The 12,647-nt window shown below is 40.6% G+C and overlaps 1 protein-coding gene and 1 long non-coding RNA gene across 2 annotated transcripts in view; one reads left to right on the plus strand and one right to left on the minus strand.

Annotated features, from left to right (window-relative positions):
* Window positions 1-390: 390 nt before the first annotated feature.
* The window catches only part of LOC118364038 (sialic acid-binding Ig-like lectin 11), a 36,295-nt gene continuing 24,038 nt past the window's right edge, over window positions 391-12,647 (minus strand). Inside the window, exons 2-8 of the mRNA XM_052489457.1 lie at window positions 6,297-6,452; window positions 3,605-3,925; window positions 3,101-3,358; window positions 2,714-2,998; window positions 2,404-2,530; window positions 2,129-2,204; window positions 391-1,165 (exon numbers count right to left, since the gene is read on the minus strand). Coding sequence (XP_052345417.1) covers window positions 764-1,165; window positions 2,129-2,204; window positions 2,404-2,530; window positions 2,714-2,998; window positions 3,101-3,358; window positions 3,605-3,925; window positions 6,297-6,357 — 1,530 coding nt within the window. The 5' untranslated portion in view covers window positions 6,358-6,452 and the 3' untranslated portion in view covers window positions 391-763. The remainder of the gene's footprint in view (window positions 1,166-2,128; window positions 2,205-2,403; window positions 2,531-2,713; window positions 2,999-3,100; window positions 3,359-3,604; window positions 3,926-6,296; window positions 6,453-12,647) is intronic.
* LOC127914285 (uncharacterized) lies at window positions 3,820-4,747 on the plus strand. Its single transcript, XR_008087882.1, has 2 exons — window positions 3,820-3,952; window positions 4,133-4,747. It is a non-coding gene; the product is annotated as an uncharacterized LOC127914285 (long non-coding RNA).

Raw genomic sequence — 12,647 nt, forward strand, 5'->3', positions numbered from 1 at the left:
ACTGTAAAAATGTATTTGAGAGACAAGTGCTCATTGTGCAAATGTATTTATATTTTCAAAAAACATTGGAGATTAAATATAGTTCATATGTTGTCAACAATCGAAACCAACCCGTCTGTTTTACCCCATAGTTGTGCACTCGTCTGTTTGGTTGCCAAACAGCCAACCCATCTATAGTACACAACTTTTAAGTACTTTTTAACCATTTCATTTGAGCTCTCTGGCTAGCCCAACACCACACATACTACATAACATCCCCACCCATAAAAAAAATGGAATGAAAGAGGAGAAAAACAAGAAATGGTTTGACCTCTCAACTTTTCCAAACCACATCATTGTCAGTCCTTCCTTATGGTGACATAACAGAATCGTTACAAAAAGTAAAATGACTCTTCCTTGAAAAACTTTATAAAAACTTGACCAAAACTTGCTTCTATGTACAACTAGAAAATATTCCTATTGAAAATGTTACAACCACCAGATACATACAGTACCATCTGACACAGGGCTGTAAAATAAATCATTTACCAAAACTATTAACTACAGTAGTTTCAGTTATTAAACAACGTCTCTGTATTATCATAAAACATTCAAACTTGATTTGGCACATGAGGAAACAACACCAAAACTACAGTAGTTTCAGTTGAGCAAAAGTCCCAGTATCAACATAAAACATTCAATCTGGATTCAGAAAATGATAAAGGAACACATGGCTATATAATACTGCATGCTATCCCCCATGTTTCTAGTGAAAATATCTGCGTCACTCTCCACCACCCATAATAGCCTTGACGTTGGAGTAAAGCGATGTATGCTCATCTGTCTCTGCTGCTGGCTTACCATTCTCGTTCTCCTCATCCTTCCCCATCATCATCATCATCATCATTCCACTCTCCTCTCCTCCATCTTCATCCCCTTCGTTCTTCTCTCGTTTAATTTTGGCGTACTCTGACTCTGCGGTGGTGGTCTTCTTCTCGGCCTCCTCAGGAGTCTTCTTCTTCAGCAGGGAGTAGTTGATACTGGCGTAGTCCACTTCATTTGGTTCTTCCCTTGTGTCAAATTTTCCTGCAGCTCCACTGGTCTGGGTCCCTCCGTTTTCTGCTCCTCCTCTCAGCTTCAACTGCAGAGGGTTCTGTTCACCCCCCACAGTCTGTCCTGCATCCGTCTGTGGAGTACATTACAGAAAGTTGTGATAGGAGTATTTTGTTAGCTTGGTGGTCCCAGACCTGTTTATGCTGTATTATCAACTACCGAAAGCACTGTGTGAGGAGTCTTTTGTTAGCTTGGTGGTCCCAGACCTGTTTATGCTGTATTATCAACTACAGAAAGCACTGTGTGAGGAGTCTTTTGTTAGCTTGGTGGTCCCAGACCTGTTTATGCTGTATTATCAACTACAGAAAGCATTGTGATAGGAGTATTTTGTTAGCTTGGTGGTCCCAGACCTGTTTATGCTGTATTATCAACTACAGAAAGCACTGTGTGAGGAGTCTTTTGTTAGCTTGGTGGTCCCAGACCTGTTTATGCTGTACTATCGACTACAGAAAGCACTGTGTGAGGAGTCTTTTGTTAGCTTGGTGGTCCCAGACCTGTTTATGCTGTACTATCAACTACAGAAAGCACTGTGTTAGGAGTCTTTTGTTAGCTTGGTGGTCCCAGACCTGTTTATGCTGTATTATCAACTACAGAAAGCATTGTGATAGGAGTATTTTGTTAGCTTGGTGGTCCCAGACCTGTTTATGCTGTACTATCAACTACAGAAAGCATTGTGATAGGAGTCTTTTGTTAGCTTGGTGGTCCCAGACCTGTTTATGCTGTATTATCAACTACAGAAAGCACTGTGTGAGGAGTCTTTTGTTAGCTTGGTGGTCCCAGACCTGTTTATGCTGTACTATCAACTACAGAAAGCACTGTGTTAGGAGTCTTTTGTTAGCTTGGTGGTCCCAGACCTGTTTATGCTGTACTATCAACTACAGAAAGCATTGTGTTAGGAGTATTTTGTTAGCTTGGTGGTCTCAGACCTGTTTATGCTGTATTATCAACTACAGAAATCACTTCGATACTACTATTGGCATGTCAATGCTAACTAAGTGTTGGTAAAGCTGAATAAAGAAAGAAACTGGTGCTGCACCTGTTGGTCTTCACATGCCACCATCTCCAGGTTTAGGAAAGGGGTTTTGGAATCCTTTGGGATCCTCTTTTTTTGCCTATTGAAAATATGACAAATTATATTTCTCAATAACTATATTTTGGAGGGGTTCGCATGCAAGTCCATTACAATAAGGTGCAAGGCATTGCAACTTTTGACAATATATCTGATAGTCTTGATAGGAAATGTGAATTTCTAAAGACAATCACCAACACTCATAGAACACTAACTGTACTTCAGTAACAGAATGCATGTACCTTTTACATTTCCCTGTCAAACACAGGATGATACAACAGATGGTGGCTGAGCAGGCTGCACCAATCACAAATGCAGCAATCAGTTTTAGGTCTGACAGCATAGCTATAATGTCTTCCCATTCCTTATCTAAAAAGAGAACAACAACTCTGTATGGGAAATGGCTCACATTACTTCATATCCTCTGGAAGAAAAAAATGGCAATTTTCCTACTCTCAGCCTAAATGTACAGAACATTCTCAATATTGCAAACATTGGGTGGGATTGGGAAGCTGTGGCTCTCTATCCAAGTACCTTGACTAATATAATTACCTTCTTGCTTTTCTTGGCTCTTATTTTGGGTGATCTGCAACTTCTCTCTCACTACACCCACCACATTGCTGCTGACACACTCCACAGTGATGTTGTTGTAGTTTCCAACAAGCAGGCTGATGGTGCTGTTCACTGAGGAACCCAACGCTGACGTTGTGTTCTCTGTGTTGAGCTCCAGCAGTGGCCACTCTATGAGGGGTAAGGGAACCCCCTGACTGACACACACACAGGTCATGACCTCTGCCTGGTCCACACACCCAGAGCCAGGAAGAATCACAGGAAGGTCTGGAGAAAGACAGTGAAAAGAGAGATATTAGTGATAGATTGATCCTATAAACATGGCAACATATTTCCATATCATAAAATATGAAATTAGTTTGTACTTACACATCACATTGACAACAGTGGAAGCTGTCATTGTCCTGTTGCGGTGATGAACTGTACACACATACTCCCCAGCATGTTCTCTTGTCACATTGGAGATGGTGAGAGTGGCATTTTCAATGTAATTCTGAAGTGGGGGACTTGTCCCATTCTTACTCCAAGTGATGTCAGATGGCGTTTCACTGTCAACACTGCAGGTCAGATCCAGGGTACCATCCTCCTTCACCATTTTATGTCCAGTTATTTGGGGGTCTTTCACATCTTTGAGTGCAAAGAGTCTCTAATTTTACACATATTTTCTTTTACACATACTCTAAATTCAAACTATATTGGTTGAGGGACTAATAACAATGGATCATGATTTAAAAGGGGAAAAGTCAAAGCCATGACATAACTGGGTGTAGACTACATATTGTATCATTTGTTTATTATGAAGGTTAATCCTAGGTTTCAAAGATTCTCTGGAATAAGGTATTTCATGTCAAATGTAGGATAGATGGTACTCACATGACACATTCAAAGTTACTGTCTCTTTAAATGTATATGTTTTCTGGAAGGTTACTTGACACGTAACCATCATGTTGTGGTGCCCAGCTGAGGGGGTAAAGGTCAAAGTTGAGAAGTGGGTTGTTGTCACGTTGGTCAGGTCCTCTCTCCTCTGTATGGTGGTGTTGTCTCGAAGCTCAGTGATGTTGTCGCCTGTCCCTCTCCATGTCCATGTGATGTTAGGAGGAGATCCAGAGACGATTCCTGGGGCGGTGCAGGTCAGAGTCGCTGGTTCTCCCTCTGTCAGAGGAGGAGTCAACACTGAGGGCTTCTGGGTTAGAGCTGGAGACAGGAAATACAAACACAGAAGTGAGTTTTACATCTGTCTACAAAACAGCAGTGACACATAATCATTAGTAGATGTGGTAGCAGTAGTGGTATGGCAAATATCTCAATAGATGCTACATCATGAAAAATGTTACAAACAAGTGAAGTAGTATTGAAGTGCTTTCTGTATTACTCCTGACTTTATTCATGTCCCACCTTTAGGGCAGCCACAACTACCACCACCACCAACAGCATCACCCTGAACCATCGCCTTCAGTCCAGCAAAGATAACAGGAGAGAAGGGACTATGTGCTGTAATTTCATGCACCTTCAATCATGCAGAGAACTTCAAAACTACTGCAGCAATATGGTTAAAATGTCCTAAAAATGGCAAATGTGATCAGGATGAAAATATAATTATCCACCCTGAAACTCCCTCTGAAGCTCAGGAGGGTTATAAACACAGAGTGTCTCTACTGGAGACCGATTTGACAAAGAAGAACTGTAGTGTGATCATCAACGACATCAGAGAGAATGACACTGGAGAGTATCAATTCAGACTGCTAAGTGCATATACATACCCCAAGAAAGTGAAAATCACAGTGAAAGGTACTTCATTGCTATTATTACCAGTTACAGTGACAGACTATTACTGTAGCTCATTGTATACAGTTCACCACTTGCCAAGTTCCAGCTCAACATATATCTGAAAGAAAATGGATGTAGCAACTACAGATTTCCCTTTTAAGTCTATCAAAAGTGTGGAAGTTTGAGCATGTGTCCATTTTTTAAAAATCAGCATGAATTAGATTGAGCAATAAAAGCCCACTTTTATTCCATAGGCTTGGATCCTCACTATTCAGCTTTTGCAAGAGCGCATTTTTCACTGGCTGTCCACTGGTTTCAAAAACAGCTTAAACTTCCTGAATTCAACCGTTATATGTTTCCAATACACATTTAGATTTGTGAAAAGCTGTCCACAACAACCAGAATCCGTATGGCGCAAATAGCTGAATGAGAGAGGAGCAGTGTGATTCACGTCAATACGCTATGTAGATATCAATAATAAGTCATATCTGTATCGCCGTAGTCTACACCACTGCTGTCAGCCTTACCTCCAATAGTTTATTCATGTTGGATCATCTTTGGATGCCGACAGCAGTCCGCACCATTGGAAGACATAGCTTGGACTGTAACCTACAAAAGCTTATTCCTGCTCTTTTCCTGCGATTCATCAAACACATTTGGTGTGTCATCATAGTGGTCTCTAACTTGTAGTCAGACTCGCGCCTTTTCTCAATGCTGATTTGAATGTCATTGAGAAAACAGAGCAGTGTGAACCATTTTTTGGGCAAACATCCTTTCTGAATTCAATCATCTTGTTTTTCAAAAGTATCTGTAATCTGATTACAATAATCTTGCTGGTAAAATTCACTTCCATCCCTTCCATGTAACGGATTACATATAATCCGTTACTCCCCAACCCTGCTCCTCCCCAACCCTGCTCCTCCCCACCGCTGCTCCTCCCCACCCTGCTCCTCCCCAACCCTGCTCCTCCCCACCGCTGCTCCTCCCCACCCTGCTCCTCCCCACCGCTGCTCCTCCCCACCCTGCTCCTCCCCAACCCTGCTCCTTCCCACCGCTGCTCCTCCCCACCGCTGCTCCTCCCCAACCCTGCTCCTCCCCACCGCTGCTCCTCCCCACCGCTGCTCCTCCCCACCGCTGCTCCTCCCCACCGCTGCTCCTCCCCAACCCTGCTCCTCCCCACCGCTGCTCCTCCCCACCGCTGCTCCTCCCCACCGCTGCTCCTCCCCACCCTGCTCCTCCCCAACCCTGCCCTCCCCAACCCTGCTCCTCCCCACCGCTGCTCCTCCCCACCCTGCTCCTCCCCAACCCTGCTCCTCCCCACCGCTGCTCCTCCCCACCCTGCTCCTCCCCACCGCTGCTCCTCCCCACCCTGCTCCTCCCCAACCCTGCTCCTCCCCACCGCTGCTCCTCCCCACCCTGCTCCTCCCCACCGCTGCCCTCCCCAACCCTGCTCCTCCCCACCGCTGCTCCTCCCCACCCCTGCTCCTCCCCACCCCTGCTCCTCCCCACCGCTGCTCCTCCCCAACCCTGCTCCTCCCCAACCCTGCTCCTCCCCACCCTGCCCTCCCCACCGCTGCTCCTCCCCACCGCTGCTCCTCCCCACCGCTGCTCCTCCCCACCGCTGCTCCTCCCCAACCCTGCTCCTCCCCAACCCTGCTCCTCCCCAACCCTGCTCCTCTCATAACAGTACAAGATGTCATTACTGGGAAAACTCCCATTCAAAGTCAACACATGCATGCATGCTCTCCTACAGCTGATTATTATATTAACGCTAGAGTAGTGATAAAAGGGACCTTACTTGGGCATGTGGTTCTCTCTGTCAGAGAGAGAAGTAGAGCTGCCCAGATGAGGACCCACATCCTGCCTCTACTGCCTCGATGAATCAACCACAACACTGGGGTCTCTCTCCTCTTTCTCCTCTTTGTCTAATGGTCACGATCTCTGTCTGTGTCTACTGGTATGGAGCAGGAGACAAGTGTGAAATACAATATGAAATGGTGTTGTGATGATAACAACATATAGCAATACACATCGGATATGAATATTTCATTACACCTTTATGAGTGCTACAGTGGCATTCATAACAACCTTCTTAGCACGTTTATTCAACTAAGATGTATTTTTCTGTAATGCCTAGAGAGGATGTCATAGAAACATTTATGTTCAAGGTTCATATGAATGCCTTCTTCATAATGCATTACAAGCCCATTTATAACTCCTTATGAGTGACTCCTTATAATACAATATAATGGCACTAATAACTGCTCATAAATATCTTTAACTGCATTCAGAAATCTTTATAGCTAGGCTATATAAAGCCTTTTGAAGCTATATGTTGAAATGCCCTAAATGAATAATAGAATATTACCATTATATTACTTAGTCATAATCCAGTTAACAGTCATTCAATGTAACAAAACAAAACAATATAATGGTTCAATAGCTTGTCTTTTGATCCATGCAGAAAAAAAATACTGAATCAGCACATTACCTCTCTCTGAGTTCTCTCCCTTCCTATTGACTGTGAGCCCTGTGTGAGTCTCTGATGGGTGTGAACTGTCACTTCATGTCCCCAGTCTGTTACTCCTCCCTCTAACCTGGTGCTGCAATCCATGAAGTTCCTCTGTACTATATCGTCCAGCCATACTTGTACTGTATGGACCATAATCAACACAAACCCATTAACCAACCCTTATAACCCCATCAATCCACAACCATCACCAAACCTTGGTTAACACTACAATCCCCTTGCCTTTTATATTCAGATGCAGTTTTATTTCACTATAAGAAACTTTCTATAAGATTTCTAAGATTGGCTGTTTGTAACATGCAGTGATTTAAAGTACTGAAGTAAACATACTTGAACGTACTACTTAAGTATTTTTGGAGCGGTATCTGTACTTCACTATTTCTATTTTTGACAGCTTTTACTTTTCCTTCACTACATTCCTAAAGAAAATGATATACTTTTTAATCCACACATTTTCCCTGACACCCAAAAGTACTTGTTACATTTTGAATGCTTCTTAGCAGGACAGGAAAATGGTCCAATTCACACATTTATCATCCCTACTGCCTTTGATCTGATGTACTCACTCAACACCAAAATATGATAAATGTGCTATATTTCGTATTGGGTCACAAAAAAATGCAACTTTTACATTACTGTGTAGTTGACCAATAAAATGGTCTGACGGGGATGTGGACATACTCGGTATACATATCACGAAAGAAAGAAATGATCTCACTCCAATACATTTTTATAGAAAGTTAGCGAAAATAGATGTGATCTTGCTACCATGGAAAGGAAAATACCTGTCTATTTGTGGAAAAATCACCCTGATTAACTCTTTAGTCATATCACAGTTGACCTATATGCTTATGGTTTGGCCTACACCTAGTGACCTGCAAAACATATTCCCTTTTAATTGGAATAGCAAGCCAGACAAAATTAAAAGAGACTATTTATATAATGAATATGAATTCGGGGGGGCAGAAATGATTAAATATTAAAGCATTAGACCTCTCACTAAAGGCATCAGTCATACAAAGGCTATACTTAAATCCGAACTGGTTCTCTAGCAAATTAGTAAGAATGTCTCACCCCATGTTCAAGAACGGCCTTTTTCCATTTATTCACAACCACTCACTTTCGGTTATTTGAAAACAAAATCTTCTCCAAAATGTCGTAATTTTTAAGAACAAGACATAGAAAGTTGGTTGCAATTTCAGTTTAATCCACCAGAAAAGACTGAAGAAATAATACATCAAATATTGTAGTTAAACTCAAATATGCTAATATATGCCTTTATCTTTCAATAAAAAAATGTAAAAAGTATCATCTTTGTTATGTCACACATGCAGTTAACACAAATATATGGAAATATCTGCTCTACCCAAAATGACAACCAACTAATTGCAGCATTACCGCAAAAATGAAAGAGGCAAGTTGAAGAGGCTAATAGTAAGGAACTTGTCTGTCAGCCCTTCAATTAAAGACTAAAATTGGATAAAGAAAATTGTGATAAATAAAAATATATACGAGTTTCATTTAACGACCAAAGAATTGACAGCTGTGCCATATAGATTACAAAATAGTTGGGAAGAGATTTCCGATGTACCGATTCCATGGCACATGGTTTATGAATTGACAAGCAAAACGACACCGGATTCAAAACTGAATTTTTCAATTGAAATTATTTTGCAAAATTCTTGCAACCAATAGAATGTTTTATATATATATATATATGGGGGATAAAACCTTACCAGCTCTGCAGATTTTGCTGAGAGGAGGCACAGTCATTAGATATTTGTTTTTGGTACTGTCCATATGTAGCTGGTTTTTGGTCACAGGTCAAGGAATGTCTGAAGAATTGCAACATTTACTTGGAGCTAATGCTGCAGATAGCACTACCGGGTGATCAATAATACTACTAGCAAAAATGTTTATCTTTCATTTACAATCTGTAGAAACTATGAGAATAGAAAGGTTCAGAACTTTTGTGAAGCATCACAGGACAGTTGAAAAAATATATGGCAAATAGAAATCCAATATGGATGGTGTTAAGAGATGGATGGGAGGGGTTGAATGGAGCTGAAGAGTGGGCCTAATAAAAACAAGATAACAAATGTAAAATATACTGTGTCTGTAACATGTATATATATAGGTTCAGAACATTTGGCCAATAGAAATCAAACTGGATGGACATCAGAAATAGAGGAAGGCCAGGACTAAAGACAAACAAAATATTAATATTGTAAAATAGATTGTGTCCTTGAAATGTATATAGTATGTATAAACTGGAAGTGGAAGCCTAAGTGATGTTGTTCATTAGTTTAATCCAGTTTGGGGAGGGGTGGTAGGGTTTGTGGGAAAAAAATAAAGGAAAATATATTTAATTAAGATGTGTATATATGTATGTATGTGCGCTACTGACTCGGTACTACCTTTATTATCAATGTTAGAGGCTACTGGGTTGTATTCAATATATTTTTGTGATGGTCTTATACCACAATCTTTCACGTATACACACATATAAGACCAACTTATGAAGAGAGCTGATTCCTCTTTCACCGTTACATTATGTTGACTTAATAGCAAGAAGACATGATAATAATGCAACTGATCACAGCCTGGAATGGAAGGAATTTGTTGCAACAATGCCTGATAAAGTGTCAGTAATGTGTAAACTGTCAGATGAATTTCAGTTTCAATTTGTGTAGTTGTAATGGAAGTGCATCTAGTCATACATCAACATAATTGTGCATTTCTCTAAAAACAATATCACTGTAAAAGCCATGATGCCGTCTTCAACTCAGTTTCCCATTACATTTTTATTGTGTTTAACCAGACCGGTTAGTGTGTCTTCACAGAGTTCGACCAAAGCTTACAACACTCTTTGGCCCTATTTTAGTTCCTTTTCACACTTTGAGACTGTGCTAAAGTGCAAAGGCCTTGCTACATTTGTTAGTTGGGGTTTTACTTCTCCTAAATACTTACATGCCACTTGGAACACAAGTCACTTTAATGATGCCACTTGAATAATGTTTACATATCTTGCATTTCTCATCTCATATGTATATACTTTATTCTATACTATCTACTACCTGTCTATGCCGTTCTGACATTGCTCATCCATGTATTTATATATTCCCAATTCCATTCCTTTACTTAGATTTGTGTGTATTAGGTGTTTGTCGTGAATTTGTTAGATATTTCGCTACACCCACAAAAACATCTGCTAAGCACGTGTGACAAATACAATTTGATTTGATTTGAAAGTCCATCATCAGCATGCACCATACTACACACATTCACAAAGTTGGTCCCTAAACTAAAAGCCTTGTAGAGTTATTTTAGCCATTGTAAGTTATAGTCAAATGGATTGGAATTGAATTGAAATTGAGGGTAAAACTAAGTGGGTAAACAACTAAGTAAAACGTACTCAACTGATGCATTTGGCACAACTAATGTGATAAAACAAGGTTTGGTATGCACAAATATAAGCATTGTGGAAGCCTGCACATTGGTTGTTTAAACGCTTTATTGTATCACAAAAATATCAGCTATCACAGCCATGGTGTCAAATGTGTTGTACATCAGTTGTACAACCTGAGTGTGTACAGGTCCAAAGATATCTATTCAGTCAGATATTAGTGACTATTAGTAAAGATCCACCATGAGATCCACCAGTTATGTATGCTCTACCAATGACGTTTGGTTTGCTTTTGGTTGTTTTTGTAATACGTTGAGATGCACTAAAAACGGAGCTGTTAAGATGGAACGCAAGATCTGACCAATGTGAACCATATGCACAATTATTTAATTGAAATTTGAACTGCCCTCATGCATTAGTGCAAAGACTGAAAAAACAATTATACCAAGGGCCTGAATGTCAATGCAATATTTTAGGTTACTTTATGTTGACTTTAGCATCATCTACAACTGTGGCTAATAGTGCTGAAATTAAAATTTGTAGGGATAGGGTCTAGTTTCCTGAATTTCCGCCTGACTGTTGTGCCCAAAGTAAACTGCCTGTTACTCAGGCCCAGAAGCCAGGATATGCATATAATTGATAGCATTGGATAGAAAACACGTTGAAGTTTCTAAAACTGTTAAAATAATGTCGGAAACTATAACAGAATTGATACAATTCCAACTGAAATTATTTTTTTTAGGTCCCAGGCTCTTATAATGGAAACCTATTCCTGTTCCAATGTAAGTCTGTCTCCCAGATTGCAATTCCTATGGCTTCCACTAGATGTCAACAGTCTTTATTCAAGGTTTCAGGCTTGTTTTTGAAAAACAAGCAAGAATTTGGAGTTTTGGTTAGGAGAGCACCGGTACAATATCAATCTTTTGGCGCGCTTTTTGGGATATAAAGAAGGATTTTATCGAACAAAACGACCATTCATGTTGTAGCTGGGACTCTTGGGATTGCAAACAGAGGAAGGTCTTCAAAAGTAAATTATTTATTTCATCGCTATTTGTGACGTTATGAAGCCTGTGCTGGTTGAAATATATGTTGATGTGGGGCGCCGTCCTCAGACAATAGCATGGTTTGCTTTTGCCAGAAAGCATATTGTATATCGGACAAGCAGTTAGATTAACAAGAATTTAAGATTTTAAATTATATAAGATACTTACTTGTATGTTCATGAATGTTTAAAATTATGATTATTTATTTGAATTGCGCACCCACCAATTTCATGGAATGTTGTCGGCTGGTGTCCCGCTAGCGGGACGCCTATCCCTAGTGTTGTACTGTGCAACAGTTTGTTGTCTCACCACAAAATTTCGGAGTGAGAAGGGGGCACAAAATACAGATACTGACTCTCAACTCTGGCCTCTACAGATATTTTTAAATTTCTCGCAATTTGTAATGACAAACAGTAATTAGATACTGTATATCTGTGATCTGTAAATGTGCTCACAAGTATCAGAGAAGAAGATCTCCACTGAACAGAGATACCTAAGTGAAACAGGCAGAGAGCAGGTGCACAGTAGAGAGTGGTAAGTTGATTCGTAATCGATTATTCATCGATTTCACACTTCACAACCATTGAAGAAGATATTTTGTGGAAAGCGATCTCAGGTAATGTGATCCTAGAAACAGCCACAGTGATCAGTGTTCGCTGATATTTCAGCTCTGTTTACATACACACACACATACATTGTCTCAACGAGGTACATTTTGGCCTGCTGTGCGAGTGCTACAGTTGTCACGCCCTGGTCATAGAGAGGTTTTTATTCTCTATTTTGGTTAGGCCAGGGTGTGACTAGGGTGGGCATTCTAGTTTCTTTATTTCTATGTTGGTGTGGTTCCCAATCAGAGGCAGCTGTCTATCGTTATCTCTGATTGGGGATAATATATAAGTTGTCCTTTTTCATTTGGGTTTTGTGGGTAGTTGTTTTCTGTTTAGTGTCTGCACCTGACAGAACTGTTTTGTTTTGTTCAACTTTGTTATTTTGTTGCGGTGTTCAGTTTGATTAAAAATCATGAACGCCTACCACGCTGCACCTTGGTCTCCTTCTTCATCCGACGACAGCCGTGACAGAACTACTCACCACAGAAAGACCATGGTCAGGAGGAATGGACATGGGAGGACATTTTGAATGGGAAAGGATCCTGGATGTGGGAGGAGATCC

Source organism: Oncorhynchus keta, chromosome 31 (genome assembly GCF_023373465.1).
Source record: "Oncorhynchus keta strain PuntledgeMale-10-30-2019 chromosome 31, Oket_V2, whole genome shotgun sequence".
Classification (NCBI taxonomy): Eukaryota; Metazoa; Chordata; class Actinopteri; order Salmoniformes; family Salmonidae; genus Oncorhynchus; species Oncorhynchus keta.